General features: G+C 43.0%; 1 protein-coding gene across 1 annotated transcript; it reads left to right on the top strand.

The window, feature by feature from the left end:
* The first annotated feature begins 6207 nt into the window (after positions 1-6207).
* Positions 6208-10171, top strand: LOC101170972 (CLOCK-interacting pacemaker). The gene is made up of 4 exons (XM_004083376.4): positions 6208-6361; positions 6852-6962; positions 7042-7220; positions 7980-10171. The coding sequence occupies exons 2-4, from the start codon at positions 6854-6856 to the stop codon at positions 8814-8816; spliced, it is 1125 nt and encodes a 374-aa protein (XP_004083424.1). The 5' UTR covers positions 6208-6361; positions 6852-6853; the 3' UTR covers positions 8817-10171.
* The last annotated feature ends 1512 nt before the right edge of the window (positions 10172-11683 follow it).

Below are 11683 nucleotides of genomic sequence, written 5' to 3' on the forward strand. Positions count from 1 at the left end.
TTCAGCAAACGGTAGTTGATAGTGAAGAAAGTGTGTTGTTGTTGCTTTTGGTTGCACCTGGTGACCCTCAGAGCGCCGTCCGCCCACAGTAGGCGTGAATAATTTGAGACGCTGCAGCAGAAGACGTGGAAGCAATTATCAGTGTTTTCTTTCAACTCTGACCTCTGACCTCCAGCCAGTAGAGAAACCAAGCGTCAAGTGTTTCATGTTTTATCAAACTTACAAAACAAATATTGATGGAATTATTACATCTTCAGCCTTTTCAGGGGTCACCGAGTCAATTCGTTGTATAAACTGTGATTGACATATTTATGTGGTTAAGCAAAGACAGTGTTTCATAGTTTGTGGAGACCGTTTCAATATTGTTTCAGCAGAAATTTGGTTCACTTGAAGGCCACTGCACATACTTTCTTCCTTACAACACAAACAATCACAGTTATTGGCAATTCCCGCAGATATTTGAAACACAAAACTCTCCATAAAAAGACTAAATCTCTCCGGCAGCTGCTCAGAAACGCGTCTTCATAAGAGGCCTTTAATCCATCATTCCAGTTGAGTCATCATCATTCATCGCATTATGTAAGCATGACGAGAAGTGTCGATCGGGTTTTAGTGGTGGGATTTATCACCTTGGAGTTGGTGTTGGGCTCCAGCTGAGGGTTCGGCAGACCGTGTAATGGAGGAGCTCAGAGGTCCGTCGTCGTTGTCTGTGGGATGAAACGTTAGTCCGTCATCGCGCTGGAGCCTCACCGTCAGCCTGTGAAACAGATGGAGTGCTGACAGAGATGCTCGAAGGTCGCAGGTGCGGCTCCTGGCTGGTGTCGCCGCCCGCAGGTGAAGCAGCGGTCACTGTTGCCTCGTAAAGCAGGGTCAGCTCAGGTCACACGTGCAAAAATGTCAAAAAAAAAATCCTCCTCTTCCATTTTTCACATTTCCCCACAAAAAGAAAACTTTACTTTCAGCGATCTTCACAAAATTTGACACACCACCAGGTTAAATCCACAACCAAAGTTTTGTTGACCTTTGAACTTGGAAGGGGCCACCATCTTGACTTTAAAAAATATATCCTTTTTAGTACCAGCTATGAATGTAAACTCCTCCAAGGGATTTCTATCCATCACCTCCTGACTTCAAAGCTGCTCTGGTAAAAATGTTGGAATTAGAAAATGTTGTTGTTTTTTTTAGTGCGGCAAGCTCGCGATATTTGGGGTTTCCCTGTTGCTTCCACAATATGGTAAAAATCTAAAATATGAATTGTTGGCTCAAGATGAACAAAACAATATGTCATGTATTATAGTACAAATGTGGGCGTGGTTAACAAAAATAACCTCTGTTGCCAAGGAAATCCAAAAATGTACTTTTGCAGATTCTACTAAGAATTACGTAGACCTGTTTGTTGACATCAGGCGACCAAAAGCTAAAATGGTTGCCATGGAAATAACCCTACAGAAAAGCAGCCACTTTGAAAATAGTGTTGTTTTTCCCTGTTGTATGATGCCTGACATATACTTAGTCATGTAACCTTTTGTGCTTTTTTTATACTTACCACTCTTATTGGGTCTTGTACTCTGACAGACAGTCGTGCAAGACATTTCACTACATGTTGTACTACGGATGTGACCAAATAAAGTGGAATTTGTTGACTTGTGTTATTCTGCAACGCAGGGCCGGCCCTGGTCTTCCGGGGGCCCTAAGCGAAATTTAATTTGTTGGCCCTCTAACTGATCAGCAGCACCAACAAACTGTAATGGTTTTTTTTCTTGGTAATGTTAGAGAGCAGATTGTCTTGATATTTAATGCCCCAGCCGTAGAACAGCGTTGTGACGTTCCCCTGCTGAGTGGAGGGTGAATTGTTACAAAGCAATGCCAACTTATTGTTCAGCAAACTTTGCATATTATGTACATACATCTCAAATAAAATTGGGAAAAAAAGGAGTTGTTTGGAATGTCATTTAATGCAAATACCAACAAGTAAAAAAACAAACTTTGAACGGAAGTAAAATTTAAGTGTTTTATTTGAGAACAACTGGATACTAAAATGTTTTTTAAACTTCTTTCAGTATGAAATATATACAGTTAACCTCCCAAAACTGTTTTGGAGTGTTTCATTATGATATTTGTGAGTAGAATAGCGAAAACAATTTACATTTTGACATGTAAAGCTGGTGTTGCTGCCTGAAATCCGTGCATACCCTCAGAACGTTTCCAAGATTGGATATCCGTTTCCTTGGAATGCTGCTCGTGCATCCCAACTATACCATGACAGAAGGTAAATAAATAAGTATATATCCTGAATAATAGACAAAAACGATGCATTCATCCCTTAATGCATATAAATATGCATCAAAAATAAATGTGCATTCTTTGGCTCCAAAATTACCCACATTTAGCATCAACATGAAAGCAAAAACATAACAGTGGGAGTGACTGGTTCAATTCCCGACTCGTTAACAAACCGTCGCTATGAAAGCTGACTCTGCGTGAAGATCCTTCATGGACCAGAATCCCTGCTCTGATGCAGATAGAGTAGTGTGGTGGCAGTGTCTCTGTGCTTCCACTGAGAATGTGTTGGTTCAATTCCCAGTTAGAATAAGGGTCCTTAGGAAGTAGATGTCATAGTCTGTGTCTTTAAACCTGATTGTTGATTTTTGAAACATGTGGAGCGTGTTCAGCTCAAAGGAACAAAGCAACACAGTTCTGCTGTAGACAGATTAGCCCAGTGGGAGTGTCTCTGTCCTTGAAGCAGAAGAGTGCAGGTTCAAGTCCTGGCTAGTTGCATCACAACTCATGCTTGGGGTGAGGACGAGTCAGGGATGCTGGGAAGGGGGGTGGCTTCATCTTTAGTCTGGTAGGAGATCAACGACTTCTGTGCTATAAGATAGGTGATGAAGGTTGATATTAGAGCTACAGCTAACTGGTAGAGCGACAGGTACCTAGAAGACTAGAACCGACAAGAGGGCTAGACTAACTATCAACGGGACGGGGTGTAGATTTTTCTAATGCAACTAGATCATCATAGTACCTTCACGGTACAAACACTACATTATGGTACTATACTTACTAAATCTAGTCTTTCCAACTCTAAAAGTTGGTGCTTGTAGGATATTATTATTAATAATCTGTAATAATCTGCAGTCTGTAGAATTAAATTAATTGTCTAAATAAAAGTTTTAACTTACCTACACCACCATCCCTCACCTGCCCTCCACCTCCAGGTGTTGCTCTACCTGTATTGCATCTACAGTATGCAGACCCTCCACACATCCAAGCTGCATTCTGCATGGATCTATCTAAATGCACATCTTCTTCTAGGGATCCTCTTCTTCTGGTCCTCCTTCCTCAGGGAGGGGGGGCAAAGATGAAGCCCCCCTTTCCGGACGTCCTGACTCCTCCTAGCCGCAGCTTGAATTGTGAGGCGACTGAACACCTCGATGTTCCTGACTGGGACTTGAACCTGCACTCTCATGCTTCAAGGACAGAAACACTCCCACTGTGCTAATCTGTCTACAGCAGAACTGTGTTGCTTTGTTCCTTTGAGCTGATGACTGTCAAGGAGCGGCAAAACCCGAAAACAACAAAACTGAGACGGGGAATTGAACCAGCGCTTCTCTGCTTTGGAGATCAAGTCAGTTCCATCGCACTATTCTGTACGTCAGTCAGCACTTTGTCGATCACCATTTTTCCTCCATCTGGTGCTTTCTGGGATGTGAACCAGCACCTTCTTGCTCTACTGTCTCCTTTCATCTCCATCAGTGGAACCTTGAAGCTGAAGTTTGATTGACAGTTGACGACCTCACATCACCAGTTGCTGCTGCTTCACCGGAAGTGTTTTGTTTATCAGCCGCCGTTGTCATTATTTGCTTTTCTCTGCTCTCTGCCGTTTTGGAAGGTTGTGTCTGACCTCATCTTGGAAACTTGGGTATCAGAATTATTTTCAAGTTTTCCATTGGAAATTACGACAAACTGGACAGTTTTGTGCAATCTTCACCTCGGATTGATTAGTATTTTACGTAAATCGCGCAGCTGCACAGAAAGGCAGGAGAAGAATACAACATCCTCCAAACTTCCCTTGTGACTGATGTTTCAATTCTTCATCTGTTTTCAGCTCCTGATGGATAAAGTCTCTTTGGCATAAACTTCTCTTGTTGTCGCCTTGATCAACGTGACAAAATGCGCTCGTAAATGTACACTGTCCCAGGCGTAGATGAAACTATGTTGACCAATCGTTGCTAAGAGTGGCGTAACGTCATCATTTGGGTTGCCAGATTGGGTCAGGTGTGTGGAAGGGGGCGATCATTAAAGTGCAGCCAACTTTCTTTTGCACAACATTCAGAGCGCACGTTGGTACGGACGCGCTATGAAATGGGTGGCCAGATTTGGCTCTTTTTAATTTTTTTCGCCACTTCGGGGCCCTGGTGGTGGCGGGGGCCCTACGGGGCTGCGTATTTCGCGTATAGGGAGGGCCGGCCATGCTGCAACGGCCTCTCCTCGAACAGAAGTGGTGAAACGCTGCAAATGCACCTTTAAATCACAGACAGAGCCGTCAGGATTCAACCCACGGGAATAATAACATTGACCTGAGCCACTGGCATAAACAAATGAGAGAAAATACCAAGAAAATTCACACAAAATGAGGGGAGATCATTGCAAAACAGCAGATCAGATTCTTATGTCAACTATTACATCTTTTTTATATTATTTCTTTGCTGTTATTATGTCTAAATCCTCTGAGAGGCGCACTTGCATCTGAAATATCTATCAAAGAAAATTCAGTTGGACACACACTGTGTGTTTTTCCTGTTCTCCCACATTAATGGGATTATTACAGAAAATATCAAAGACAGAAGAAAACAACCATATGTGTAACAGAGATGCTCACATTTGAATCCCTGGCCCTCGATTTCAGTCTTTATCTCCTCTTTCCAGGTCAGTTTTCACCTGCAAGGATGTGGGAGTCAGTTTGTTTCTCAGCCACCAGGGGGAGCTATGTGACTGACAGATGAAAGCCAAAAAGTTCCTTTCTGTTCAGGTTTTGATGCCAAAATACAAGCATTTTGAACAGAAACTTCTCGTATTTTTTAAATTTAATTCATCTCAATGTCTTCTGCAAGGTAAAATCCTCCATAAATAAATAAAGATTCAAAACATTTCCGATTCTGCTGCTGACAAACTCAACAAAACATCCCTCTGCAGGATTTTCTTGCTCAAAAGTTAAACAAAAATTAGTAAGTAGTGATAAATAACTACTTAAAATAAGATCAAATTCTCACACAAAGTTAGGTCACATCTGGAGTATTTTCTAACCCATTTCTGTCACTTCTTTTCTTTCAGCAGGTCAGTGAGAAGCAGAAGAGCCGCCTTCAATCTGCCAAGGACAGAAGAGAATAATCAAAGATTTGTTTCATCCTTTACATCTGCAGACCTGCAGTTTAGGACATGTATGATGGGGGCGCTTCTGCAGCTCAGAAATATGAGGCCTCTGACAGTTTACCCAAGGTCTGACGGCCCAAACGTTTAGTCTAAAAAGGACTTCAGAGGAGACAAGGAGATAAGGAATTCTCTAGAAAGTCTTTGCTCTTAAAGTCCACCCACTTAAAGTTACAAACTTCATGAGAGACTTTTGTGTTTTAACCCATTTTTACTGAGATTACATCTGATAATTCTGATTTTTTTTTTAAATGTTGAACACAAAAATAACCAATAGAATGACATTAGAACCCACAAAGTAAGACATTCTAATGTATTTTTGTGTTGTACTGCAATCTTAAATCGATGACTTTATTAAATAAATCAAAGGTTTCCCGTTTTCCTGATTTGTTTTGTGTATTTTATTATTTTTTTATTCGATGTTTGATGTCCTCGCCACACATGGCAGTGGTCACGTTTTCCTGCTGCTTGCGCTGCTGACCAATCAGAAGTCTGGACAACAACAAATGGGCGGACGGTACCGCCTTAAAAATGTGACGTAGCTCGCATTCGCGATGAAGTCACGCCCACACACACCATATTTGGCAGACCGACTTTAACAGATATAATATTTTTAGGTTAGTTTTTTAATTTTTAATTTTTATCGATAAAGATACATATTTATGTAGTGTATGTTTTGTTTTAGTTGAGTTTTAGGGCAAACAATAAAAATAATGGGGACGGTTTTCGCCACGGTGCTCTGCACGTGAATGACCCCGCGAGCAGGGGAGGGGCGGGCTGTCTCGTGTCCGCCACCGTGGGACACTGCGCTTCTGTCTACGGTACTGGGCGGTGCATTAGCCGAGGGAGAGGAGACATCGACGGAAAACCGAAGGCAGGCTCCGGATTCTCCGCTTTTGAAACGAAACGTAGGAACAAAACCTAAAAAAAAGAAGTAAGCTCTTTTTTCTTTTGTCGTTTACTTTATTCCCTCAGATAATTTTGTCCTACTTTATCGCTCGTTAGCTTATTCTTATTGCTAGCTTGTTTCTACTTAGCATAATTCACCCTTATGTATAAACGTTGTTATTCTAATTACTGATAAAACAGTAAAAGAAAATGTTTCGATTTTAGATTCTTTTATCTCTTTGTATTTAAGTATCTGAGCCCCGTAAAACCTACATTTTGCGTCGTAAACTTTGTGCTCGGTACCCGTTAAGCTAATGTTGCTAATGTTCTCCTTGATCTGTTTGTGTTTTAGCTGTCTGTTTATAAAGTAAACGGATTAAAGGAAAATATAGATCAGAGTTTGTAGTTCTATTACCCAAAATTAATATTCGCGATTTCCAAATTAAACATTTTATGCTAATCACCTAAAAACGCACGAGCTAATGCTAAACTTGTTTGTCTAAGTAGGTCACCTCTTGTTTTTCTGATTTTTACAGAGATGAGCACCAAGAGGAAGGCCGCCGGTCACCCGAGGACAGGAGACCGAGTCCACATCATGAAGTCCAGAACCTCTCGGCCGGATTCCGAGAGAGACTCCGGGTTCTCCGGTACCGACTACTTCTTGGCGATTGACGTGTGTGATGCGTCCTTCCAGCTGACTCTCACTTCCGTCTGTCTGTCTCACAGATGCCAGTTCAGAGCAGACGAGCTCCATGGACACCACCGACTCCGAGGATTCCCCTCATCCAGCGGTCAGACAAGGTCACCGGAGTGCCGGGTCAGTGTCCTCTGGGTTGGCTGTGGTGGGGGGGTCCTACTCCAGCCTTTCTCCAATGATCATCATGAACAACGTCCTTCTCAAGCAGGTAACGGACTTTAGCACCAAAAACTTTTTTGAAATATAGGTTTAGTAGTCACTTTTTGGGGTTTGACACTCATGATCACTTTTGTTTTTACTGATCAGCTGGCCATTGTTTTGATTTTATTTCTCTAATACAGCTGAAGTTAGTCCCACGTGGCATGACTAAAGCATTTTGAAATGAAACAAATGGTTTTAAAGAATAAATTTAATTTAGAGCTGAAACAAATGAATGAAAACTTTGTTTTATTTTACGTGTTTTACATTCTGACATGCTTTCAGTTGGTTGTAAATCTTTTCCTTTTTCTTTCATTTCACACTTACTGTGGTTGTAAATGAGCAGGGATGCAAAAAAACTGAGCTTTCATCTCGATGCTTGTCTGCAGTTTAAAAAAAGACCAACTTTGATGAAAATTGTGTTTTCAACATTTTTTTTCTGATGATGGAGGACATATATTAAGGAAAAAAAGGAAAATTCATGAATATTTATTTAGTTAAAATGAAAGGATCACTTTAAAATAGATTAAAAGATGGACAGACTAGGACTGGAAATGCATCCACAACCATTTCAACCGTTTAAACCCAAACTACATCTGATGTTTTTACCCAGATGACGGTTATCAGCGTCACTGAAATGTGAAATGACATGTTTCCTGCACCGGTCAGAGCACAGACTTTGTGATCAGTCACTCCTGTTAGGACTTTCCTTAGACACCCGCAGTTAGACTAATGACTGTTTCTGAAGGTCTCGTTTTTGTCTCCTCAGCCTGCGGATAATCCTCCAGCTATGAAGCCTTGGGGCGTAAATCCCACAGTAAAGGTGGTGCAGCCGGTGGTGCAGCAGCCTCCGTTCGTGTTCATCCAGCCTGTGGTCTCTGGCCAAACCTCCTCCGCTTCCAAAGAGTGCACTTCAAGACGCAAACGCTCCAAGAAGTACCTCCCCATTCTGAAATCCTACCCCAAGATCGCCCCATATCCACGTGACTCCAGTGGTTCTTCCGGGAGAGGAGCTGCTTCCTCTTCCTCGGGGTCAGGGAGGAGCAGTAGCTCCTTGAACTCCAACCAGTGGGAGGCCGGTCAGAGAGAGAAGACTCTGTGTGGCAGCATCTCTGACTCGACCACGCCCGGTCGTCCTGCTACGCCCGGTACCACGTCTCCTCTGCACCAGAGCAGGCCGTCCTTCCAAACCACAGAAACCAGCAGCAGTCCGAGAAGGGAGAAGCCTTCATCAGCTGTCATATCGACTGATGTTCTGACCCCCACCACTGGCTCCAAAGACCCCGCCCTTTCCCGTCTACGTCCGAGCTCCGGGGAAAACAACGACTCCGATCAATGCAGCCTAAGTGACTGTGATTCAGACGCAAAGAGGAAGCGCTTCTGCAACACCTACAACATCCTGAGCAAGTCCGGCCTGCTGGACATCACTCTGCGCACCAAGGAGCTCCTCCGGCAGAACCGGCACACCCAAAGCGACCTGGACCGCCTTAGGGAGCAGACGGACCTCTTCCTCCGCGCTTTGCAGAGCGGCGACGCCAGCTTGCGTCTTCAGCTGCAGGCCAGCCTCCAGGAGGAGGAGCGGGAGAAGGCCGTTCATATGGGCTAAAGAGCTGATCAGAGCTGTGACGGTGTGGCAGGAATCCCTCACACTTAGAGGGAAAGGACCACCGGGGCAGGACCGGGGTGTGTGCACAGACAGATGGGCTGGAAGTAATTAGCCCCGCAGCACGCTCCCGCCCCCGCTGGCAGTGAGGAGTGACCTACATTCAGCTGCTGGTGGCCCTGACACCCAAGGCTTCTCACAGAGGCATCGAACTGCAGACCGTCTGAGACATTTTGACGATTTTTGCCTACAACAAACTCGAGAGGCTCCAGAAAGCAGCTGGATGTACATTTACAGGAAACGTTGGGATTGACTGGAACCTCTGGAAAGAAGAGGAATCCTGCAGGAGTGGAGATCTCTGACCAAACACAGGAGGTTGTTTTCTTTCCACCATAAATGCCTGTTCTGCCCCCCCATCTATGCCAGGAGACCAGACCCGTTACAGGATCTTCCTGCTGCGCTGCTGTTTCTGTCCTCCTGTGCAGCAAAGCACCGCAATAATTTAAAAATTGTAAATCCTTTGGTCATGCGGCTGAAGCGGTTCTCAAGGACCTGAACCGCATCACAGGTCTTCCATTCCTGTTCCTGCTCAATAAGTACAAGTCCTGAGACCTTTTTCATGCTGAATGCAAGTTGTGAAGAAGCAGAAAAGGGTTTTGTTATTAAAACATTGTCTGATTTTATGTGTATTCTAGTTTCCAGTCAGATTTTTTATATGAAATCATTCCAAAAAGCCAATTTCTGAAGGATGTGTCCACAGACGGACGAACATGGATTCAGCAGCAGCTGATGCTTCCTTTGGCTTAGCAATAGTTCATATCATAAAAAAAGGGTTTTATTTTTTTTACTGCTCTTTTAATGTAGACGTTTTTAAAGCCTAACATTTCTGTCATTCATTTTTTTCTTTACACGCGGTAAATGTTTGTGTTGGTTTTTTTTTACGTCACGTTTTAAGGACTGTTTGTGCATCAACTTTAACGTCTTCTATCAAAACTTTATTTACACTTCAAAACAGAACGCTGTTGTTTTAAATACATTATTACCATTGTTCATTTTTTTATGTTTTATTATGAATCATGGCCTTAAAATCCAAAGTGGATGTTTGTTTTTCAACATTTGCACTAAAAGGAATGACTCTGGAACGGCAGCTATGACGTCATCTGTGATGTCAGTGGTGTTTTACGCGTTTGGTCTTCATGATCGGCACAGATTCGCTTTCTGTGGTTTGTTCAGCAGCTCAAGTGTAAAAGTTCAGAGAAGAGAAGTGCGGGTTCATCATCACCTGAAAAGGTGTCGTCGTGATTGTTCTGGACATGAAATGTAGTTTGGTCTTGTGAATAAACGGTTTGTAATTTGAAGTTTGATCTGAAACCTCTGAGACCTGTGGACACGGACCTGAATGGATGCTGCGATTCATGCAGGGGGGGGGGGGCGCTGGTCGTCATTCTCTGCTGCACTGCACCACCGCCTCATGGCGAACGGCGGCTCTGCAGGCCGACGCCGTCACATGGCCTGCTTTTCTTTTTCCTTTAAAACATTCCGCACAATCAGAAAAAAAAGCAATCATTAAAATCTATTGTAAACTGGGAGCCGATGCAGAGACGCTGAAACTGGAGTGATACGATCTCATTCTGGTTTTGGTTAGGAGTCTGGCGGCAGCATTTTGGACTAACTGGAGTTGATGCACAGTCTGCTGTGAAGGGCATGTTAGTGCGTTACAATAGTCCAAATGGGGAAAAAATCAAAGCGTGAATCACCATCTGTAGACATTTCTTCGATAGGAAGGGCTTATCCTGTAGAATCTATGCATTTGCCAGAAACAAGATTTAACGTGTCTCCAAATTCAAATCGGCATCAAATTTAACCCGCAGATTTCTGCAGCTTGTAGAAACATAGTTAGACAGAGACTCCAGTTTCTGAGCCTCACCATTTCGGGCCTCAAAAATAATTACATCAGTTTTGTCCATATTCAACTGCAGAAATCTTCGGCCATCCAGGTTTTAATATCAGCAATGCAGCTATTGAGATTCTTTAAAAGACCATGGTCACCAGGTTTAAAGGATAAGTCAAGTTGATTATCACCGGCATAAAAATGAAAATTAAGGTTATGTCGGCATATTATCTCCCCCGGTGCCTTTAAATTGGAAATAATAGAGGTCCCGGTACCGAACCCTGGGGAACGCCACGTCATTTTCACCTTGGATGAGCCAGAATTGCTGATGAAATCATCAAAAAACTTGTCCGATAAATAAAAATAAAACCAGTCAAGAACTGTGCCAGAAAAACCAACCCAAGATTTCAGAGGTTGTAGTAAAATTCAGTGGTCAACTGTATCTTTTAGTGACCTCTGACCTCCTCAGCTGGATTTTTCCCTCCATATAAAGGGAATTTTCTGAGGCCTAAGCAGCTTAAATCAATTTCACGTTTTCACACGTCAGGATGTGAAATTCCAGAGAAAGTTTTGTCACCAGAACTGCTCTGTCCAACCCGAGACAACTGACGTGCTCCTGGAGCCTGAAAACCTCAGTGGGATGTCCTGGTTTAGTTTGAAGGAAACTTCCTCATCGAGCTGCTGCGAAGAATCCAGAGGGACTCGTACTGCAGGAGCAGCCATGTGCATTTTCATTTCGGAGCTGCAAACCTGCTTTTTAGGTCAGACAGTTGTCTGAAAAATAGACACTTTTTTTGAATTAAAAGTTCTCTCTTCCTCAATCCATACTTGTACTTTAAGAATATTCTTTAGATTTTTTTATTTATTTAAACTAAACAAGGCTAATTATTCATTATTTCAAGATTTAATATTTTTAGTTCCCAAGTTTGACCGCTAGACGACGCTGGTACTCCATTACCATCGCATATCAAAACGCGGA

Source organism: Oryzias latipes, chromosome 24, assembly GCF_002234675.1.
Source record: "Oryzias latipes chromosome 24, ASM223467v1".
NCBI lineage: Eukaryota > Metazoa > Chordata > Actinopteri > Beloniformes > Adrianichthyidae > Oryzias > Oryzias latipes.